The sequence below is a fragment of the Rhinopithecus roxellana genome, chromosome 10 (assembly GCF_007565055.1).
Source record: "Rhinopithecus roxellana isolate Shanxi Qingling chromosome 10, ASM756505v1, whole genome shotgun sequence".
NCBI lineage: Eukaryota > Metazoa > Chordata > Mammalia > Primates > Cercopithecidae > Rhinopithecus > Rhinopithecus roxellana.
Window position 1 is genome coordinate 82,125,811 of NC_044558.1, and position 23,432 is coordinate 82,149,242.

The following is a 23,432-nucleotide window of genomic DNA, read 5'->3' on the forward strand; positions in this document are numbered from 1 at the left end:
CCACGTCTACTAAAAATACAAAAATTAGCTGGGCATGGTGGCACGCGCCCATATTCCCAGCTACTCGGGAGGCTGAGGCAAGAGAATCGCTTGAACCTGGGAGGGGGAGGTTGCATTGAGCTGAGATCATGCCACTGCATTCCAGCCTGGCAACCGAGCGAGACGATTTTGTCTTAAAAAAAAAAAAAAAAGTATACAAACCAAGAAGTAAGCCTAGAAAGAACAGGAACAGAGTCACTGAGATTCACAGGGAAGTGTGAAGTTTCCCAGTAGCTTCTCTGGTAACTTTTTTTTTTCCTTCTTCTTCTTCTTTTTAATTGTTATTATTATTTACCTCATACTTTCTCTGACCCCTGGTAGTTTATTTCACCTATTCCTAAGTGATGGTGACAATTGTATTTCTAGATAATATTCTACTTTAGTATCTGTCAAGTGACATGGTTAAGTGTGATGACTTGTATCCTGGCTTTTGAGAGTCAAGGAAAGTTGAATGACTTGCACAGGATTGCTCAGCCACATTCTGTGTTATTTTTGCCTCCATCTCCGGGCACAAGGATATGGAGGAAGTCCCATTATGAGCTGAGAACAGTGTGGTGTGCACAGGGGCTGGGTAGTTTCCCGTATGGGGCAAGGTGGACAAGTTTCATCAGGCGGCAGATGAGATGGCATATTTTCTTCCCAAACCGCAGCCTTAAGAACTGGGATAGGGAAAAATGCATGAATTAAGAAAATGAATGTTTAGTGCCACTAGACAGTTCACAAAAATATGCCTTGTTTTTTTCCTTTGTATGTTTTGAGACAGGGTCTCACTTTGTCACCCAGGCTGGCATGCAGTGGTTTGAACACTGCTCACTGCAGCTTCAACCTCCCTGGGCTCACGTCTCCCACCTCAGCCTCCCTAGTAGCTGAGACTATAAGCGTACGCCACTATGGCCACCTAATTTTTGTATTTTTTCTAGAGATGAGGTTTTCCCATGTTGTCCAGGCTGGTCTCAAACTCCTGTGCTCAAACGATCCACCCTCCCTAGCCTCCCAAAGTTCTGGGATTACAGGTATGAGCCACTATTCCTGACCTCTTTTTGGTTTTTTAAATTGTAGTAAAGCTGGGTGCGGTGGCTCATGCCTGTAATCCCAGCACTTTGGGAGGCCAAGATGGGCGCAGGTCACTTGAGGTCAGAGTTCAAGACCAACCTGGCCAACATGGTGAAATCCCATTTCTACTAAAAATACAAAAAATTTGCTGGGCGTGGTGGCAGGCATCTGTAATCCCAGCTACTAGGGAGGCTGAGGCAGAAGAATTGCTTAAATCTGGGAGACAGAGGTTGCAGTGAGCTAATGCCACTGCACTCCAACCTGGGCAACAGAGCAAGACTGTCTCAAAATAAAAAAATAAAATAAAATAAATTGTAGTAAAATACAAGTAACATAAAATTTACCATCTTAACTTTTTTTATTTTTGAGATGGAGTTTTGCTCTGTTGCCCAGGCTGCAGTGCGGTGGTGCGATCTCAGCTCACTGCAAGCTCCGCCTCCCAGGTTCACACCATTCTCCTGCCTCAGCCTCCTGAGTAGCTGGGACTACAGGCGCCCGCCACCACGCCCAGCTAACTTTTTGTATTTTTTTAGTAGAGACGGGGTTTCACCGTGTTAGCCAGGATGGTCTCGATCTCCTGACCTCGTCATCCGCCCGCCTCGGCCTCCCAAAGTGCTGGGATTACACAGGCGTGAGCCACTGCGCCCGGCGTATCTTAACTATTTTTAAGTGTACAGTTCAGCTGCATGAAGTCCATTCACACTGTTGTGCAGCCATCACTACCATCTGTCTCCAGAACTCTCTTCAGTTTGCAAAACTGAAACTCTAATGTGTTAAGTAACAACTTCTCCTTCCCCTCCCCCAGCCCCCAGTAACTACTTTTCTACTTTCTGTCCCTCTGAATCTACCTATTGTAGGTTGTTCATATCAGTGAAATCATGTATTTGTCTTAAGTGCCTGGCTTATTTCACTCAGCATAATGTCCTCAAGATTGATTCATGTTGTGGCACATGTTAGAACTTCCTTGCCTTTGAAGGCCAAATAATACTCTGTTGGAGGCATATACTATACTTTGTTTATTCATTTGTTGATGGACACTTGGGTTGCTACTACTACCCCTTGGCTGCTGTAAATAGTGCTGCTGTGGTGAGAGGCCAAGGCGGGCAGATCACATGAGGCCAGGAGTTTGAGACCAGCCTGGACAACATGGTGAAACCGTATCTCTACTAAAAATACAAAATTAGCCAGGCGTGGTGGCACACACTTGTAATCCCAGCTACTCGGGAGACTGAGGCAGGAGAATCGTTTGAACCCAGGAGGCGGAGGTTGCAGTGAGACAAGATCATGCCACTGCACTTCAGCCTGAGTGACAGAGCAAGACTCCATCTCAAAAATAAATAAATAAATAGTGCTGCTATGAACATGGGTGTGCAAATATCTCTTCAGGTCCTGCCTTCAGTGCTCCAGAAACATACACAGAAATGGAATTGCTGGATCAAATCGTAATTCTATTTTTAATTTTTAAAAGAATGGCCATGCTGCAGGCACGGTGGCTCACGCCTGTAATCCCAGCACTTTGGGAGGCCAAGGCGGGCAGATCACCTGAGGTCAGAAGTTTGAAACCAACCTCGCCAACAAGGAAAAACCATGTCTCTAATAAAAATACAAAAATTAGCCAGGCATGATGGTGGGCGCCTATAATCCCAGCGACTCAGGCAGGAGAATCGCTTGAACCTGGGAGGCAGAAGTTGCAGGGAGCCAAGATTGTGCCATTGCACTCCAGCCTGGGCAACAGAGACTCCGTCTAAAACATATATATATATATTAATAATAATAATTTAATTATATAGAGTTGCTTGCAAAGGTTGCATCTTTTCTTCCAGGTGAACCTGAGCCCAAACAAAATGGTGGTTGACTTGACAGATCCCAACCGACCCCGCTTCACTCTGCAGGAGCTAAGGGATGTGCTGCAGGAACGCAACAAACTCAAGTCGCAGCTGCTGGTGGTGCAGGAAGAGCTGCAGTGCTACAAGAGGTGGGCTCTACTGCCTGGAGGGTCCTGCACCCAGACCTGGCCCAGAATTCCTTGCTAGGTTACATATTTGTTTTTTGGGTTTTGTTCTTTGTGTTTTTTTGAGATGGAGTCTCACTCTGTCCCCCAGGCTGGAGTGCAGTGGTGCGATCTCGGCTCACTGCAACTTCTGCCTCCCAGGTTCAAGTGATTCTCCTGCCTCAGCCTCCCGAGTAGCTGTGACTACAGGCGCCCACCACCGTACCCGGCTAATTTTTTGTATTTTTAGTAGAGACGGGGTTTCACCATGGTCTCGATTTCCTGACCTCATGATCTGCCCGCCTCGGCCTCCCAAAGTGCTGGGATTACAGGCGGAGAGCCACCGCGCCCAGCCCGTGTTTGTTGTTATATGTTCATTCAACCAATTCATTGAAGATCTAATATGTGTCAGACACTGTGCCAGGCCCAGGGGCACTGCAGTGAACAAAACGAAGAGAGTGGAAATCCTTGCTAGTCCAGTGCCAGAGACAAGCAATCAACAAGGAAACCCAAAATAAACACGTGGGGATGGTGGCAGGTACTCTGAAGGAGGCACAAGACTATGTGGCCAGCAGTGACGTGGGAGGGGCAGGGCCTGTCTTAGAGGGGTGGTCAGGACAGACCTCTCTCAGGAAAGATGAAAAGGAGGCAACCCTGTAAAGATTTGATGGCGCAAAAATGGAGCGGGAAGTGCAAAGACCCTGCGGTGGGAACCAGCTTGGCTAATTTAAACTAAACGGGCCCAAGAAGGCGAAACCAGGAAAGCCAGGGGGAAGATGGTTGGAAAGAAACTAGGAGCGTACGCCTTTTTGGCTGCAGGAAGGAGCTTTCACTTTATTAATTAATTTATTTTATTATTATTATTATCTTTTTTTTTTGAGACAGAGTCTTGCTCTGTCGCCCAGGCTGGAGTGCAGTGGTACGATGTCGGCTCACTGCAACCTCCATCTCCCAGGTTCAAGCAATTCTCCTGCCTCAGCCTCCGGAGTAGCTGAGACTACAGACGCCCACCACCACACACGGCTAATTTTTTGTATTTTTAGTAGAGATGGGGTTTCACCATGTTGGCCAGACCGGTCTTGAACTCCTGGCCTCAAGTGATTCACCTGTCTTAGTCTCCCAAAGTGCTGGGATTACAGGCATGAGCCATCCCTCCTGGCCGAGCTTTCACTTTATTGTGAGTGTAATGAGAAGTCATTGGAAGGTTTTGGTTTGTTTTGTTTTGTTGAGACAGAATCTTGCTCTGTTGCCCAGGCTGGAATGCAGGGGTGCAATAACAGCTCACTGCAACCTCGACCTGCTGTGTTCAACCAATCCTCTCACCTTGGCATCCCGAGTAGCTGGGAACACAGGCATGTGCCACAATGCCCAGCTAATTAACCTTTTTTTTTTTTTTTCAGAGACGAGGTCTTGCTATGTTGCTCAGGCTGGTCTCAATCTCTTGAGCTCAAGTGATCCTCCCACCGTGGCCTCCCAAAGTGATGGGATTTCAGGTGTGATCCACTACACCTGGCCACTGGAAAGTGTTTATTTGTTTTGAGACAGTCTCACTCTGTCACTGAGGGTGGAGCACAGTAGCACAGTGACATGATCACGGCTCACCGTAGCCTTGACCTCCCCAAACTCAGGTGATCCTCCCACCTCAGCCACCCAAGTAGCTGGGACCACAGGTGCATGCCACCATGCCCAGCTAATTTTTGTATTTTTTGTAGAGACAGGGTCTCACCATGTTGCCCAGGCTAGTGTCAAACTCTTGGGCTCAAGTGATCTACCTGCCTCAGCCTCCCCAAAGTGCTGGGATTACAGGTGTGAACCACCGCACCTCGCCATTAGAAAGTTTTGATCAAGAGAATGACAAGAGGCCAGTTTCCATTAAAAATACAAAAATCAGCTGGGCGTGGTGGCACATGCCTGTAGTCCCAGCTACTCGGTAGGCTGAGGCAGGAGAATCACTTGAACCTGGGAGGCAGAAGTTGCAATGAGCCAAGATCGTGCCTCTGCACTCCAACCTAGGCGACAGAGCAAGACTCTGTCTCAAAAAAAAAAAAAAAAAAAAAAACACAGTTGGGTGCAGTGGCTCACCCTTGTAATCCCAGCACTTTGGGAGGCCGAGGCAGGCAGATCACAAGGTCAGGAGTTCGAGACCAGCCTGGCCAACATGGTGAAACCCCATCTCTACTAAAAAATACAAAACTTAGCCAGGCATGGTGGCGGACACCTGTAATCCCAGCTACTCGGGAAGCTGAGGCAGGAGAATCACTTGAAACCAGAAGGTGGAGGTTGCAGTGAGCCGAGATCGTGCCACTGCACTGCAGCCTGGGTGACAGAGCAAAAACTCTGTCTCAAAAACAAAATGAACAAAAACAAAAACAAAAAGCCTAGTGCAGTGTTACATCCCAGCTCTTAGGGAGCTTGAAGCGGGAGAATCACTTGAGCCCAGGGGTTGGAGGCCAGCCTGGGCAACACAGCAAGACCCTGTCTCTAAAGAGAAATTTAAAAAATAATAATAAGGAAAGTTAAAAAAGACTGCAGTAGGCCGGGCGCGGTGGCTCAAGCCTGTAATCCCAGCACTTTGGGAGGCCGAGACGGGCGGATCACGAGGTCAGGAGATCGAGACCATCCTGGCTAACACAGTGAAACCCCGTCTCTACTAAAAATACAAAAACTAGCCAGGCAAGGTGGCGGGCGCCTGTAGTCCCAGCTACTCGGGAGGCTGAGGCAGGAGAATGGCGTAAACCCAGGAGGCGGAGCTTGCAGTGAGCTGAGATCCGGCCACTGCACTCCAGTCTGGGCAACAGAGCGAGACTCCGCCTCAAAAAAAAAAAAAAAAAAAGACTGCAGTGGTACCGCATACAGATTAGATTGTAGGACAAGCAAGAGAGGCTGTAAAAAAGCTGTTGCCATAATCACATTGGGACTCGTAGCTGTTTCCATTTGTGTTATTTCCCAAAATGGTTTCCTTTACATAGGTATTTTTTGAAAAGGGGGCTCTATTGTCAAATAATTCTGGGAAACACCGAGTTAAACAAAGCATGTTTTCTTATAGGTAGAGGAAGGAAAAACCAGAGAAATACAAATGTCACGTTAGCTAGGGTTTATTGATACTCACCATGTGCCAGGCACTCTGCTAAATGTATCCCAAACATCATTTCAATTAGTTCTCACAGCAAGACTGTGAGTAGAGGTGATGTTATCACTATGGTGAGCTGAGGACCAGAGAGGTGGGCACCTGCTTAAACGGTGGTGGCAACAGCGGTGATGTGACCTCAGACAGTGTGACATCAGAGCCTGTGCTTTTAATTAGCATGCCGCATTTAGATCATGACAGCTTGGAATTAAGGATGTACCCTGATCAAAAATGAAACAAAGCCCAAGTGATATGATTCTTTAAATTCTTTAAATGTAGCACCTTTAAGAGAGCAGAGATACAGCAGAAGCATTGTAAGAAGCCAAATTTATTGTCTCTCTTTTGCTAAGGCTGGGACCGTGTTCATGGAAAGACCTTCGTCTCATTTAATAAGTAGTTCAGGCACAGGTAGTTTTTGTTTGTTTGTTTGTTTGTTTGTTTTTTTGAGACGGAGTCTTGCTCTGTCGCCCAGGCTGGAGTGCAGTGGCCGGATCTCAGCTCACTGCAAGCTCCGCCCCCCGGGTTCATGCCATTCTCCTGCCTCAGCCTCCTGAGTAGCTGGGACTACAGGCGCCCGCCACCTCGCCCGGCTAGTTTTTTTGTTTTTTTGTTTTTTTTTTTTTTTTTTGAGACGGAGTCTTGCTCTGTCGCCCGGGCTGGAGTGCAGTGGCCGGATCTCAGCTCACTGCAAGCTCCGCCTCCCGGGTTTATGCCATTCTCCTGCCTCAGCCTCCGGAGTAGCTGGGACTACAGGCGCCCGCCACCTCGCCCGGCTAGTTTTTTGTATTTTTAGTAGAGACGAGGTTTCACTGTGTTAGCCAGGATGGTCTCGATCTCCTGACCTCGTGATCCGCCCGTCTCGGCCTCCCAAAGTGCTGGGATTACAGGCTTGAGCCACCGCGCCCGGCCAGGCACAGGTAGTTAGAAAGAGAAACTGCCAAGCTGCTGGTGCCACGAGCAGCTTGTTAGTAGGCAAAACCACACACTTTCTAGTTTTGAATTCTCAGAGAACAAGAGACGTACACTTTCCATCTGGCACAGGCCAAGAGAGGCAGGATTCGGCTTTGTCTCTAGTGTTAGATATTCTAGAGAAGCCAGCATGCCAACTGAGATGTTCTCATGGCAACTGCATCCATTCGAAGGTACAAACTCATACAGATAATATACTGGTAATAAATCGTGATTACAGCTGGGCAAAGGTGGCTCACACCTGTAATCCCAGCACTTTGGGAGGCCGAGGTGGGCAGATTGCCTGAGGTCAGGAGTTCGTCATCAGCCTGGGCAACATGGTGAAACTCCGTCTTTACTAAAAATACAAAAATTATTAGCCAGGCATGGTGGCACACGCCTGTAGTCCCAGCTACAGAGGCAGGAGAACTGCTTGTACCCAGGAGGCTTAGGTTGCCTTGAGCCAAGATGTGTCACTGCACTCCAGCCTGGGCGACAGAGCGAGACTCTATCACAAAAAAAAAAATTGTAATTCCAGGGAAATATGGTAAGTTGCTTCCAAAGAGAGCCACAGCAGTATTTCCCACCCTGCGTACTTTGCAGTGAGACTTTGCCACTCCTTTCATCAAGAGGTGGATTCTGTGTTCCCTCTCTTTGCATGTAGGCTGGCTCTGTGACTTGCTTTGACTGCGAGAAGTGGAAGTGGAAGTGGCGCTGTTAGGCTTCTGGGGTTAAGGTGGTAAGAGGCCTTGCTTCTGTTTCTGTGCTCTTACAATGCTGCCTTGGGACCACCATTCTGTGAGGAAGCTCAAGGTGGAGTCCCATGGAGAGGTTATGGGAAGGAAAACCAGGGCGCAGCTGCCGACAGCCCCAGCTGTGCACAGCCCTCTGCCGATGCCCCACTGAACACAGCCAAGTGAGAAGTTCAGGCTAGCAGGAGCACAGAGCCAACCATAAGAAGCCAGGCACAGCAGTGTGCACCTATAGTCTCAGTGCATATAGTCTCAGCTACTTGGGAGGCTGAGGCAGGAGGATCCCATGAGACCAGGAAGTTGAGCCTTCAGTGGGCAATGATTGCACCTGTGAATAGCAGCTGTACTCCAGCCTGGGCAACACAGTAAGACCTGATCTAAAAAAAAAAAAAAAGCCAATTATAAGAAAGAGTCATCACGGCCGGGCGCGGTGGCTCAAGCCTGTAATCCCAGCACTTTGGGAGGCCGAGACGGGCAGATCACGAGGTCAGGAGATCGAGACCATCCTGGCTAACACTGTGAAACCCCGTCTCTACTAAAAAATACAAAAAAAACTAGCCGGGCGACGTGGCGGGCGCCTGTAGTCCCAGCTACTCGGGAGGCTGAGGCAGGAGAATGGCGTGAACCCGGGAGGCGGAGCTTGCAGTGAGCTGAGATCTGGCCACTGCACTCCAGCCTGGGTGACAGAGGGAGACTCCGTCTCAAAAAAAAAAAAAAAAAGAAAGAGTCATCACTGGAGATTATGTCACCGTTGTTTTTAGTCACCAAGTTTAATTTATGTAATAATAGATCATGGAAAAATGGAAATTTTAGATGATGCTTCTTGTTAAACCATTATTATAATAAGTATCTATAATAAAATATCAGCTGGGTGGGCGGCTCACACTTGTAATCCCAACACTTTGGGAGGCCAAAGAGGGTGGATCACCTAAGGTCAGGAGTTCAATCAACACCAGCCTGGCCAACATGGCAAAACTTTGTCAATACTAAAAATACAAAAATTAGCTGGGTGTGGTGGCGCACACCTGTAACCCCAGCTACTCAAAAGGCTGAGGCACAAGAATCACTTGAACCCAGGAGGTGGGGGTTGCAGTGAGCAGAGATTTTTGCCACTGCACTCCAGCTTGGGCGATAGAGTGAGACTCTGTCTCAAAAATAAAATAAAATTAGAATATAAATAATATAATATTTTATAATTACAAAAATTTAGGCTGGGTGCGGTGGCTCATGCCTGTAATCCCAACACTTTGGGAGTCTGAGGTAGGAGGAACACTTGAGCCCAGGAGTTTAAGACGAACCTGGGTGATGGATCAAGACCCTGTCTCAAAAAAATTTTTTTAAATTATTGATAATATTAAGTAATGAGTGGGCGCAGTGGCTCATACCTGTAATCCCAGCACTTTGGGAGGCCAAGGCAGGCAGATTGCCTGAGGTCAGGAGTTCAAGACCTGTCTGGCCAACATGGTGAAACCTCGTCGCTACTAAATATACAAAAAAATTAGCCAGGCATGGTGGTGTGTGCCTGTAATCCCAGCTACTCAGGAGGCTGAGGCAGGGAAATTGCTCGAACCAGGAAGGTGGAGGTTGCAGTGAGCTAAGGTCGCACCACTGCACTCCAGCCTGGATGACAGAGCAAGACGCCTTCTCAAAAACAAACAAACAAAAAAAGTAAATCATAAGAGCCCACTCTTTGCAAAACTCTTTTATGAAGAAGGAGGGTGAAGTATGAATCCTGCCCTTTCACACTCACACTGAAAGAGGTATCTTCGTCAGCTCAAGTTGCCACGAAATACACAGTGAGCCACTGAGCCCCGCCAGGAATTTTTATTGAAGACACATAATTCAGCCAGGCACGATGGCTCACACCTGTAATCCCAGCACTTTGGGAGGCCCAGGCGGGCAGATCACTCGAGGTCAGGAGTTCAAGACCAGCCTGGCCAACATGGTGAAACCCTGTCTCTACTAAAAATACAAAACATTAGCTGGGCGTGGTTGCCGATGCCTGTAGTCCCAGCTACTCGGGAGGCTGAGGCAGGAGAATGGCGTGAACCCGGGAGGCGGAGCTGCAGTGAGCAGAGATCGCGCCACTGCACTCCAGCCTGGGCAACAGAGCAAGACTCTGTCTCAAAAAAATAAATAAATAAAAATTAAAAAATAAAAATATACAATTCGGTCCACAGCAAGGGGACAACACCATGGGGATAAATTTACCAGTGGGCACTGCAACCAAACGCCTAAGTGGATGTGACGAGTTGTACTGTGCCATAATTGAAATGTTTCATTTTGGTCAGGCTTCTTATGGTTGCAAGTGACAGAAGTCCAATTTAAACTAGCTTAAACACAAAAGGAAATTTTTTGGTAACATAATTGGGAAGGGGTTGGGTGCAGTGACTGGCTCATGCCTGTAATCCCAGCACTTTGGGAGGCTGAGACAGATGGATCACTTGAGGTCAAGAGTTTGAGACCAGCCTGGGCAACATGGTGAAGCCCATCTCTACTAAAAATACAAAAATTAGCCAGGCATGGTGGTGGGCGCCTGTAGTCCTAGCTACTCAGGAGGCTGAAGCCAAAAGTTCGAGACCAACATAGGCAACACAGCGGGACTCCGTCTCTACAAAAAATTAAAAAATTAGCTGGGCATGGTGGCGCATGACTGTGATACCAGCTACTTGGGAGACTGAGGTGGGAGGATTACCGGAACTCAGGAATTCAAGGTTACAGTGGGCTGTGATCATGCCACTGCACTATAGCCTGAGTTACAGTGAGACTCTTATCTCAAAACAAAAGAAAAAAAAAAAAAAAAGGAAAGCCAGGCACAGTGCCTTATGCCTGAATCCCAGCACTTCGGGAGGCTGAGTCGAGCAGATCGCTTGAGGTGAGGAGTTCGAGACCAGCCCAACCAACATGGTGAAATCCCATCTCTACTAAAAATACAAAAATTAGCCAGACATGGTGGCATATGCCTGTAATCTCAGCTGCTCAGGAAGCTGAGGCACGAGAACGGCTTGAGCCTGGGAGGCAGAGGTTGCAGTGAGCCAAGATTGTACCACTGCACTCCAGCATGGGTGATGGAGCAAGATTCCATCTCAAAAAAACAAGAAAAGAAAAAAAAAAAAAGACACATTGCAGTGGTTGGAATCAGGGACTTGGTGCCTCTTTCTCTCCTCTTTGCCTTTCTTTGCTCGTAGCCTCATTATTTTGCGTTACAGACAAGCCTCCTCTGAATCTTAGGAAACAGACTTCTGGCAATCCCAGTGGAGTAAGAGAAAACGTCCTTCTTCTAAATTCTGTACATCGAGTCCAGGGAAATACTCTGGCCCTCTTCAGGCCAGATCTCAATATTCCCTGACTGCAGTATCAATCAATATAAATCTAGCTCTTGCCAGGCACGGTGGCTCACGCCTGTAATCCCAGCACTTTGGGAGGCCAAGGTGGGTGGATCACCTGAGGCTGGGAGTTTGAGACCAGCCTGACCAACATGAAGAAACCCCATCTCTACTAAAAATAAAAAATTAGGCAGGCATGGTGATGCACACCTGTAATCCCAGCTACTTGGGAGGCTGAGGCAGGAGAATCGTTTGAACCCAGGAGGAGGAGGTTATGGTGAGTCGAGATCACGCCACTGCACTCCAGCCTGGGCAACAAGAGTGAAACTGTCTCAAAAAAAAAAAAAAAAAAAAAAAAAATCTAACTCTTAACACCATCTGACTTACAATTTGTACTTTTATTTTACTTATTTCTTTATTGACTGTTTCCTTCTCCCACTGGAATATAGATTACTTGAGAGAAGATATTTTGTCTATTTTGTTCAGAGAAAAAACAGTTCAGAGACAAAATATGTATTAACCACAGTAGGTAGCTTAATAAATATTTGTTGAATGTTAATCACTATGTATTATCTTACATAGTCTCTCAATCCTTTGAGGTAGGTACTATTTTTTTTTTTTTTTTTTTTATTGAGACGGAGTCTCGCTCTGTCACCCAGGCTGGAGTGCAGTGGCCGGATCTCAGCTCACTGCAAGCTCCGCCTCCCGGGTTCACGCCATTCTCCTGCCTCAGCCTCCCGAGTAGCTGGGACTACAGGCGCCCGCCACCTCGCCCGGCTAGTTTTTTGTATTTTTAGTAGAGACGGGGTTTCACCATATTAGCCAGGATGGTCTCAATCTCCTGACCTTGTGATCCGCCCATCTTGGCCTCCCAAAGTTCTGGGATTACAGGCTTGAGCCACCGTGCCCAGCCTGAGGTAGGTACTATTATTAGACTCATTTTATAGGTTAGGAAACCAAGGCTTAAGTTAGAGAATTTATACACAATCATGTTCCTAGAAAACCAAGAAGCTTGAAGCAGTAGCCAATGCAATTAGGTAAGAGAAAGAAATAAGAGGCATCACATTGGAAAGGTAGAGGGAAGATTCTAATTTTAAACAGAATTTTGGCCAGGTGCGGTGGCTCAAGCCTGTAATCCCAGCACTTTGGGAGGCCAAGGCGGGTGGATCACGAGGTCAGGAGATCAAGACCATCCTGGCTAACATGGTAAAACCTCGTCTCTACTAAAAATACAAAAAAATTAGCCGGACATGGTGGCGGGCGCCTGTAGTCCCAGCTACTCGGAGGCTGAGGCAGGAGAATGGCGTGAACCCGGGAGGCGGGGCTTGCAGTGAGCTGAGATCCAGCCACTGCACTCCAGCCTGGGCGACACAGCGAGACTCCGTCTCAAAAAAATAAAATAAAATAAAATAAAATAAACAGGATTTCTCTGACTCTAGTTCTTTCAACCATAATATTACTATAATCATCATCATCATTAAGACCCTTTATTTTCAGAGCTGCACAGATAAGAGGTCTGTAATAAAAGCCAGGCTCAATGGTTCATGCCTATAATCCCAGCACTTTGGGTGGTTGAGACAGATGGATCACTTGAGGTCAAGAGTTTGAGACCAGCCTGGACAACATGGTGAAGCCCATCTCTACTAAAAATACAAAACTTAGCCAGGCATGGTGGTGGGCCCCTGTAGTCCTAGCTACTCAGGAGGCTGAAGCAGGAGAATTGCTTGAACGCGGGAGGTGGAGGTTGCAGTGAGCTGAGATGGTGCCACTGCCTTCCAGCCTGGGCAACAGAGCAAGACTCCAACTCAAAAAAAAAAGGTCTGTAATAAAAAATAATCCATTAATTTTTTGCCCCATTTTCCAGTGGCCTGATTCCACCAAGAGAAGGCCCAGGAGGAAGAAGAGAAAAAGATGCTGTGGTTACTAGGGCCAACAATGCTGGCAGGAACAAGGAGGAGAAGACAATCATAAAAAAGCTGTAAGTGTCACCTTGCTGCCCCCCAGTCCCGCTAAATAATAACTCAAGGAAGTAGTTGGGGGCAAGAAGAGGCTGGCCAGTTGCCCAGGGCAGGTGGGGAGCTGCCTCCACTCGCCCGGCTGTGGTGCTGCAGCTCATGGGATAACTCAGTGCCAGTGTATTATAATGATATCTGCCAGGCAGTAGCCTAGGCACTTGGCATATATTCATTGAATCATCACAGTGACCCTACAAGGTAGATACTATTTTACAGGTAGAGAAATAGCTACTGAGAGGTAAGGTAATTTGCCCAAGGTCGCACAGATGGTAAATAGTGAAGTCAGGAACCCAAGGAAATCTGGCTTCTACACTCTACTGCCTCCCTGTGATGTTTTTTTTCTTTTTTTTCTTTTTTTTTTGAGACGGAGTCTCGCTCTATCGCCCAGGCTGGAGTGCAGTGGCTGGATCTCAGCTCACTGCAAGCTCCGCCTCCCGGGTTTACGCCATTCTCCTGCCTCAGCCTCCAGAGTAGCTGGGACTACAGGCGCCCGCCACCTCGCCCGGCTAGTTTTTTGTATTTTTTAGTAGAGACGGGGTTTCACAGTGTTAGCCAGGATGGTCTCGATCTCCTGACCTTGTGATCCACCCGTCTCGGCCTCCCAAAGTGCTGGGATTACAGGCTTGAGCCACCGCGCCCGGCCTCCCTGCGATGTTTGACCAGGCTGGGTACATGGCTCACACCTGTAATCTCAACAGAGATTACAGGAGGCTGAGGCAAGAGGATCACTTGAAGCCAGGAGTTTGAGACTAGCCTGGACAACAAAGTGAGACCCCATGTCAACCAAAAAAAATTGTTTTTTTTTTTTTTTGAGATGGAGTCTTGCCCTGTCGCCCAGGCTGGAGTGCAGCGGCACAATCTCAGCTCACTGCAACCTCCACCTCCCGGGTTCAAGCAATTCTCCTGCCTCAGCCTACTGAGTAGCTAGGATTACAGGCATGCACCACCATGCCTGGCTAATTTTTGTATTTTTAGTAGAGATGGGGTTTCACCATGTTAGTCCAGCTGGTCTCGAACTCCTCATGACCAACCTGCCGCAGCCTCCCAAAGTGCTGGGATTACAGGCTTGAGCCACTGAGCCTAGCCAAATTTTTTTTTTTTTTTTTTTTTTTTTTTTTTTAATTAGCTGGTATCATTTGTCAGTCTTTTGGCTGAGATCAAGTGAAGTTAGCTGGGTGTAGTGTTGTGTCCTACACCTGTGGTCCCAGCTACTCAGGAGGATGAGACTGGAGGATTACTTAAGCCCAGGAGTTCGAGGCTACAGTAAGGTATTATCACTATTATCACACCACTGCACTCCAGCCTGGGTAGCAGAGCGTGCCCCTATCTCAAAGAAAAAAAAAAAAGAAAAAGAAAAAAAAAAGGAAGGAAGGAAAGAAAGAGAGAGAGAGACAGAAAAAGAAAGAAAGAAAGAAAAAGAAAGAGAAAGAGAGAGAGAGAAAAGAAAGAAAGGAAAGAAAGAAAAGAAACAAAAAAGAAAAGAAAGAAAACAAAAATGAGAATAGTGATGGCCGGGCGCTCTGGCTCACTCCTGTAATCAAAGCACTTTGGGAGGCTGAGGCGGGCAGATCACCTGAGGTCAGGAGTTTGAGACCAGCCTGGCCAACATGGCAAAACCTCATCTCTACTAAAAGTCCAAAAATTAGCCGGGCATGGTGGCAGATGCCTGTAATACCAGCTAATCAGGAGGCTGAGGCAGGAGAATCGCTCGAGCCCGGGAGGTAAAGGTTGCAGTGAGCCGAGATCGTGCCACTGCACTCCAGCCTGGGTGACAGAGCGAGACTCGAAAAAAAAAAAAAGGAATATCCCGGGCCTTCTTTCTCAGGGACAGGACCTTGAGGATCTTGGGAGGGAGCAGGGGGCAGAGGGCAAAGGGCAGGAGCACAGAGGAGAACACCTCTGGCCCAGCAGCAGCAGCAGCAGCAGCAGCAGCAGCAGCTCCGGAAAGAACCAAAGGAAGAGGCAGCCAGGCATGTAGCTTCCGGAGAGCAGAGTCATGGTTCTTCCTCTGGGGGCAGTGGTTCATGTGAGCTCAGTATGGTGGGCAAGGAAATAGCAGTTTTCTTCCCAGTATTACTCAGAGGCTGTTGGTTTAATTTGAGGAGATAAAGCAGGACTGAGGAAAGGAAAAGATAATTCCCTATACCTTAAGATTCACCATAGCTGAGCCAGGTGCAGTGGCTTACACCTGTAATCCCAGCACTTGAGAAGGCCGAGGTGGCTGGATCATTTAAGGTCAGGAGTTCGAGACCAGCCTGGCCACCATGGTGAAACCCTGACTCTACTTAAAAATATAGAAATTAGCGGGGTGGTAGTGGCATGCGCCTGTAATCCCAGCTACTCAGGAGGCTGAAGCAGGAGAATCACTTGAGCTTGGGAGGTGGAGGTTGAGGTGAGCAGAGATGGTGCCACTGCACTCCAGTCTGAGTGACAGAGTGACAGTGAGACCCTGTCTCAAAAAAAAGAAAAATGATTCACCATAGCTCCCACTTAGTGAGCATTTGCTATGTGCCAGACACTGAGCTGAGTCAACATCTAGTCAGGAGGTCCATTTTACAGATGGGCAAACTGAGAGTCAGAGAAGATCAGTGACTTGCAAAGGTTACACAGCGGGTTGGTGGTGGTGAAACTCAGACCTGAAGCCGCATCTATTTACCTCCTAAGTTCATTCGCCCTTAATCTTGGGCTACATAGAATCTACGGCAGGAAAAACCCCTTTCCAGAATGTTTCCTGCTGCACACGGTGATGCCCGGGAAATGGAATCAAGAGTCAAACTTGGCCGGGCACGGTAGCTCATGCCTGTAAACCCAGCACTTCGGGAGGCTGAGGTGGGAGGATCACCTGAGGTCAGGAGTTCGAGACCAGCCTGGCCAACGTGGTGAAGCCCCGTCTCTACTAAAAATACAAAAATTAGCTGGGTGTGGTGGCACATGCCTGTAGTCCCAGCTACACAGGAGGCTGAGGCAGGAGAATTGCTTGAACCTGGGAGGCAGAGGTTGCAGTGGGCCGAGATTGCACCACTGCACTCCAGCCTGGGCGACAGAGCAAGACTCTGTCTCAAAAAAATAAATAAATAGATAAAAATAAAATAAATAAATAAATAAAAATACAAAATTAGCCAGGTGTGGCGGTGGCCTCTGTAGTAATTTCTGTAGTAATTCCAGCTACTCAGAAGGCTGAAGTAGAATAATCACTTGAACCTGGGAGGAGGAGGTTGCAGTGAGCTGAGATCTCACCCCCGCACTCCAGCCTGGGGCAAGACTCCATTTCACAAAAAAAAGGGGGTGGGGAGTCAATGTCGTCTTGCTAACCAGAATAGAACAGGAGCAACAGGCAGTTTCAGCCTGGCTGTGGGGAATGCCCGAGGATCTCTCCCTGTCCCACTTGGGACCACTCCTTTTGAATGAGCCCATGTCCCAGCATTGGAGCATGCTATGCACTTTCCTCTGAACACTTCCCTCATGTCTGTGCACCGGGGTTGAGCCCATAGTTCTTCAGATGCTGCCTCTTATACCAAGAGTGAGGTGCTTGTGTGGAATTCAGATTCTCAGAAATCAAGTAATCCCAGCACTTTGGGAGGCCAAGGCGGGTGGATCACCTGAGGTCAAGAGTTCGAGACCAGCCTGGCCAACATGGAGAAACCCCGTCTCAACTAAAAATACAAAATTAACCAGGCGTGGTGGCAGGCGCCTGTAATCCCAGCTACTCAGGAGGCTGAGGCAGAAGAATTGCTTGAACCCCGGTAGGCGGAGGTTGCGGTGAGCCGAGATCTTGCTATTACACTTGAGCCTGGCAACCAGAGTGAAACTCTGTCTTAAAAAAAAAAAAGAAATTTTCAGAACAGAAGACCATGGTGACTGGAACAGGGAAGAGAATGAAGGCAAGATTGGAGAGGTGGGAGGGGCTGGGTCACCCAGGGCCACCTGGATTCTGGTGCTGACTGTGGATTTTATTCTAGGTGCATTGGGAAGAGACATTGGATGGTTTTAAGCTGGAGAGTAACATGACAGTATTTACATAGAAAAAGCTCACTCTGATTGCCTTGTGGAGAAGGGTTGGGAGACAGGGTCAAAGCAAAGCAAGGCCAAGGTGGGTGTTTCTCTTTCCTTTTTTTTTTTTTTTTTTTTTTTTTGAGATGGGGTCTCACTCTGTCACCCAGGCTGGCGTGTGGTGGCTCAATCTCAGCTCACTGCAACCTCCGCCTCCCGGGTTCAAGTGATCCTCCCACCTCAGCTTCCCAAGTAGCTGGGACCACAGATGTTCACCACCATGCCCAGCTAATTTTTGTATTTTTGGTAAAGATGGGGTTTCTCCATGTTTCTCAGGCTGGTCTGGAACTCCTGAGCTCAAGCGATCTGCCCGCCTCAGCCTCCCAAAGCGCTAGGATTATGGGCATAAGTCACTGCACCCAGCCTAATGGAAGTGTTTCTTCCACAAGGAAGGGTCTTCTGAGGTAAGATAATCAAAGAGCACCTCCACCCAGGTGTCAGACCTGAAGGTATTCATTTAGGACTTTCATTGGCTATCTTGTTGCAAATCAGGCTTCCAGAAGGCATAAACGACTGGTTTCTTTCAGCGTCCTTCTACGGGAGCTTAGGACACCTAAGTGGAGTTTGAGCCTGATAGGGCAAAAGTGAAGTGTGTGTTCTGTGCATGAGCTAGCCTGAGGACGTGTGGCCAGTGGCTAATGAACGTGAGGCCACCCTTTCAGGTTCAGATAAACTTAATGAGCTACTAGAATGAATGAGTGAATGAATGAATGAATGAATGAATGAGTGGTTTTTTTGTTTTGTTTTATTTTTTTGAGACAAAGTCTCACTCTGTCGCCCAGGCTGGAGTGCAGTGGTGCAATCTCAGCTCACTGCAAGCTCCGCCTCCCGGGTTTACGCCATTCTCCCGCCTCAGCCTCCTGAGGCAGCTAGGACTACAGGTGCCCGCCACCATGCCCGGCTAATTTTTTGTATTTTTAGTAGAGACGGGGTTTCACCGTGTGAGCCAGGATGGTCTCGATCTCCTGACCTTGTGATCCACCCGCCTCCACCTCCCAAAGTGCTGGGATTATAGGCGTGAGCCACCGCACCCGGTTTTTTTTTTTTTTTTTTTGAGATAGGGTCTTGCTCTGTTGCCCAGGCTGGAGTGCTGTGGTGCAATCTCAGCTCACTGCAACCTCTGCCTCCCAGGTTCAAGCAGTTCTCCTGCCTTAGCCTCCTGAGTAGCTGGGATTACAGGTGCGCACCACCGTGCCCGGCTAGTTTTTTTTTTTTTTTTTTTTAGAGATGGGGGTTTCACTATGCTGCCCAGGCATGTCTCAGACTCCTGGGATCAAGTGATTCTCATCCTCTTGCCTCAGCCTCCCAAAGTGATAGGATTACAGGCGTGAACCACAACACCTGGCCTAGACATATTTTTGAGTCAACAGTTGCAAGAGCTACTTAGAAATTTTACAGGGGTTCTGCACCCCTTGCTTTGTACCTTCTGCTTACCCTGACCTCTCTCTCTCTCCACACCAGGTTCTTTTTTCGATCAGGGAAACAGACCTAGATCCGAGGCCACAACTAAGGCTATGGCTCTGATTCTAGATGACAGCCTTCCAAGATGCCTGGCAAAGCCACCTCTCTGTGCCACACAGACACACTGGGCCTGTGTGTTCATTTCCCCTTCAAAGCAGACTGAGGAGGGAGGAGACAAAGTTCTCTTGGCATCACTTTCTCCCTGACTGCGGAACTAGACACCCTTGAAGACTTGGCCTGGGCCAGTGAAGCACAAATCAAGAAAAACAGAAGGGATGTGTGGGGGTTGGGGCCCACTTCCTGCTCCCCCGTCAACCCCCAGGGCCTCCAGCGTGCAGATGCATGTCCTATTCATCTGCTCCCAGGGATGACCCTGGTCTTCAATGTTTAGCAGAAAGGAGAAAAGAAAGCAGGAAAATGTGCTATTGATATTCCAGTGGTGACTTCACTGATATTTAGTGAATATTTGATTTAGCCAACATGCCTTTCTTTATGTGATTTTGTATTAAAGTAAAATGACTTTTATACTTTCTATAGCTTATCTAGAGTGGTCTCTTAGTTATGATGGTATACACGGTGATGTATATGTGTATATGTCACATATATACATTTCATTGTATAATGAATCAATTGCATTCATTGAATCTAAGCAATAAACCATTATTTGGTGTCACTATGAAGGGAAAGATTGCTGCAAACTAAAATGTTAAGAAGCTATTGATTTTAGGACTCATCCTGATTTCAGAGGTGTTAAGATGTGAACAAAATGCATTTAGGAATCAATGAAACAGAGTGGGTGTCTGCACTTTGCAAAGGAACTAATGAGGCTACCGCACCCATTCTGTGAGCCTGTCCTCTTAGTAAATAACAGGCTTACTCAGTGTGTTTCACCTGCTCTGTGGCTTATCTCATTTGTTCCTTATAACCTGGGTAGATGGGAACTGGTACTGGTGCACCAGTTTATATATATATATATATATATTTTTTTTTTTTGAGATGGAGTCTCTCTCTGTTGCCCAGGCTGGAGTGCAGTGGCGCGATCTCAGCTCACTGCAAGCTCCACCTCCCAGGTTCACGCCATTCTCCTGCCTCAGCCTCCCGAGTAGCTGGGACTACAGGCGCCCGACACCACACCCGGCTAATTTTTTCGTATTTTTAGTAGAGACGGGGTTTCACCGTGTTAGCCAGGATTGTCTCGATCTCCTGACCTCGTGATCCGCCCACCTCGGCCTCCCAAAGTGCTGGGATTACAGGCGTGAGCCACCGTTCCTGGCTTTTTTTTGAGGCAGGGGACAGAGTCTTGCCCAGACTGGAGTGCAGTGGCACCATCTGGGTTCACTTCAACCTCTGCCTCCCAGATTCAAGCGATTCTCCTGCCTCAGCCTCCCAAGTAGCTGGGACTACAGGCATGTGCCACCACACTGGGTTGATTTTTGTATTTTTAGTAGAGATGGGGTTTCACCATATTGGTCAGGCTGGTCTCAAACTCCTGACCTCATGATCTGCCCACCTCGGCCTCCTAAAATGCTGGGATTACAGGCGTGAGCCACCGTGCCCGGCCAGTTTATAGGTTTAGAAACTGAAACTCTGGCTGTGGAGCTAGGAAGCAGCTTGCCCAGGAGGCAAATGCAGGCCTGATTCCAAGGCCCAGGCTGGGAGCTGCCAAGCTCTATGGGTCCAGAGTCACTGGCAAGTCTAATATTAATAATTTAATATTAATAAGTTACTATATACCTTGCCTGCATCATTCTAAGTACCTTTCTGACGCTGTCTCACATGCCTTTGTGGGATGGGGATCACTATTGTCCTTGGGGTCCTCCCAAGGAGGTTAAGGCATAATGGGTGAAAAGACTTGTCCAAGGTCCTCAGCTAGAAAGTGGTAGAAGCAGGACTTCAGCCCAGATACAAAGTCTAGACCCAGGCTTCAGCCACTCTGCCTTCCAGGAAGAGTTGGCAGTGTTTAAGAGTCTAGTCCATAACACTGTTTCAACAGCATCGTTAGATCAGGGCTCCTGATCCCTAGAACCCTGTGTAACACTGCAACCCTGGCCAGGCATAGTGGTTCAAGCCCGTTATTCCAACACTTTGGGAGGCCAAGGTGAGAGAATTGCTTGAGCTCAGGAGTTCGAGACCAGCCTGGGCAACATAGTAAGACCCTGTCTTTACAAAAAAATAAAAAATTAGCCAGGCATGGTGGTGAGCACCTGTAGTCCCAGGTACTGGGGAGGCTGAGGCGGGAAGATGAATTGAGCCCGGGAGTTTAAGGCTGCAGTGAGTTATGATCACACCACTGCACTCCAGCCTGAGTGACAGAGTGAGACCCTGTCTCCAAATATATAAAAGCTCCCCTGCCTCCCTGTGGGGATAGATAGGGTGGGAGAACCCACTCCGAAAGAAATGCCAGGTTAAGATGGCACGGGTGGCTCTGGTACTAAAAAAAGACTAAAAAAAGTTATGGTGAGAAATGCCTGGAGTGCAACTCTTGGTAAAATCCGATGCTGGCAGGTGGGCATTCTGGAAAATAAGTCCTGGGGGGTGATTCTCCCAGAGACGGGCCTAGCTTGACCACAGATAACAGAGTTGTGACGTCAGTTGAGCTCTGGCGGTTCTCACACTGCAAGATTCCAACTACAAACCTAGCCTGTGGCGGGGAACAGGCTTAGAAGTAGGTTTTTGCTGGGTGCAGTGGCTCACGCTTGTAATCCTAGCACTTTGGGAGGCTGAGGTGGGTGGATCACAAGGTCAGGAATTCAAGACCAGCCTTGCCAAGATGGTGAAACCCTGTCTCTACTAAAAATACAAAAATTGGCTATTCGGGAGGCTAAGGCAGGAGAATTGCTTGAACCTGGATGGCAGAGGTTGCAGTGAACTGAGATCACACCACTGCACTCCAGCCTGGGCGACAGAGTGAGACTCCAGCTCAAAAAAAAAAAAAAAAAAAGTAGATTTTCAAGCCAAGCCTCAGAAGGCACAGGAAGTAGTTGCTGTAGCAATAATCTTTTATTTTATTTACTTATTTGAGATGGAGTCTCGCTCTGTCGCCCAGGCTGGAGTGCAGTGGCACGATATCAGCTCCTGACCTCATGATCCGCCTGCCTCGCCCTCCCAAAGTGGTGGGATTACAGGCGTGAGCCACCGTGCCCTGCCAGCAGTCATCTTTTATAATGAACAAATAAGGCCGGGCGCAGTGGCTCACATCTGTAATCCTAGCACTTTGGGAGATGGGCAGATCACGAGGTCAGGAGACGAGGCTGGCCAACATGGTGAAACCTCATCTCTACTAAAAGTACAAAAATTAGCTGAGTGTGGTGGCGCACACCTGTAATCCTAGCTACTCAGGAGGCTGAGGCAGGAGAATTGCTTGAACCCAGGAGGTGGAGGTTTCAGTGAGCTGAGATTGCGCCTCTGCACTCCAGCCTGGGCAACAGACAGACCAAGGCTCCATCTCAAAAAAAAAAAAAAAAGAAAAAAAAGAACAAATAGGTCAGGCACAGTGGCTCACGCATGCCTGTAATCACAGCCCTGTGGGAGGGTGAGACAGGAGAATCGCTTGAGGCCAGGAGTTTGAGACTAGCTTGGGCAACATAATGAGACCCTATCTCTACAAAAAATAAAATGAACAAATAAATATAGCAACTACATATCAGAACTTGGAGGCACTTATTAGCTATTAGTTCTGAGCACTTGTAAACACTGAATAGAAGCTAGCCAAATTTTTAATTTTAATAATAGCTAATACTGATTACTGAAGATTGTCTATGTGCAAGGCACTGTTCCAAGTGCTTTTTCTTGGTATTAACTCATTAAATCCTCATAATCACCCCATACAAGTATTATTTATTTATTTATTTATTTATTTATTGAGATGCAGTCTAGCTCTGTCACCCAGGCTGGAGTGCAGTGGCGCAATCTCAGCTCACTTCAAGCTCCACTTCCTGGGTTCACGCCATTCTCCTGCCTCAGCCTCCCGAGTAGCTGGGACTACAGGCACCCGCCACCACGCCCAGCTAATTTTTTTTTTTTTTTTTGTATTTTTGGTAGAGATGGGGTTTCACCGTGTTAGCCAGGATGGTCTCGATCTCCTGACCTCATGATCCGCCCACCTCAGCCTCCCAAAGTCCTGGGATTACAGGCATGAGCCACCGCGCCTGGCCCCGTACAAGTATTATTACCGTCTCCATGTTACAGGGAGGGAAACTGATGCACAAGGAGACTACGTACCTGCCCAAGTTACACAGCAGTGGATTGGAAGCAGAGGTTCTGTTCCAGCAGCCACACGCCCCCTCCAAGGTGAGGCTATAATACTGATGCCTGAATCATTGGGGGAGGAGGCAAGTCAAGTGGGCAGAGATTATCCCTATTTGACAGACAAGTTTCAGAGAGGGGAACTGACTTGACCAATGTCACACAGCTGACAAACACTTAAAACTAATGCTGGAACTGGATCTCTTGTATCTAAACCAAGGGCTCTACTCACCGTTCCAATCTGCCACCAGTGCCCAAGCATGGAGGGGACAGGGATCTGGGCTGGTAATAGGGACTTCCAACACAAGACAGGTGCAGTGATGATTCAGAGCGTCCTGAGAATCAAGTCTAGTAAATTATAAGTCACAATGACAATTACATCAGCTAAAATTTATGATGCTTACTATGTGCCAGGCACTGTTCTAA

At 47.8% G+C, this 23,432-nt stretch overlaps 1 protein-coding gene across 3 annotated transcripts in view; it reads left to right on the plus strand.

Moving 5' to 3' along the window:
- The window catches only part of RILPL2 (Rab interacting lysosomal protein like 2), a 29,491-nt gene that overhangs the window by 3,859 nt on the left and 2,200 nt on the right, over positions 1 to 23,432 (plus strand). For 2 of the 3 annotated variants that reach the window (XR_004059568.1, XR_004059567.1), the window contains exons 2-4: positions 2,916 to 3,067; positions 13,100 to 13,213; positions 22,950 to 23,051. Coding sequence is in view for 1 of the 3 variants with exons in the window: in XM_010368388.2 (XP_010366690.1) it covers positions 2,916 to 3,067; positions 13,100 to 13,213; positions 18,762 to 18,792 (297 nt within the window). In the remaining 2 variants the exon portion in view is untranslated. Of the gene's footprint in view, positions 1 to 2,915; positions 3,068 to 13,099; positions 13,214 to 18,761; positions 19,642 to 22,949; positions 23,052 to 23,432 lie in introns of those variants that run through there. The other variant, XM_010368388.2, reaches the window with a different exon arrangement.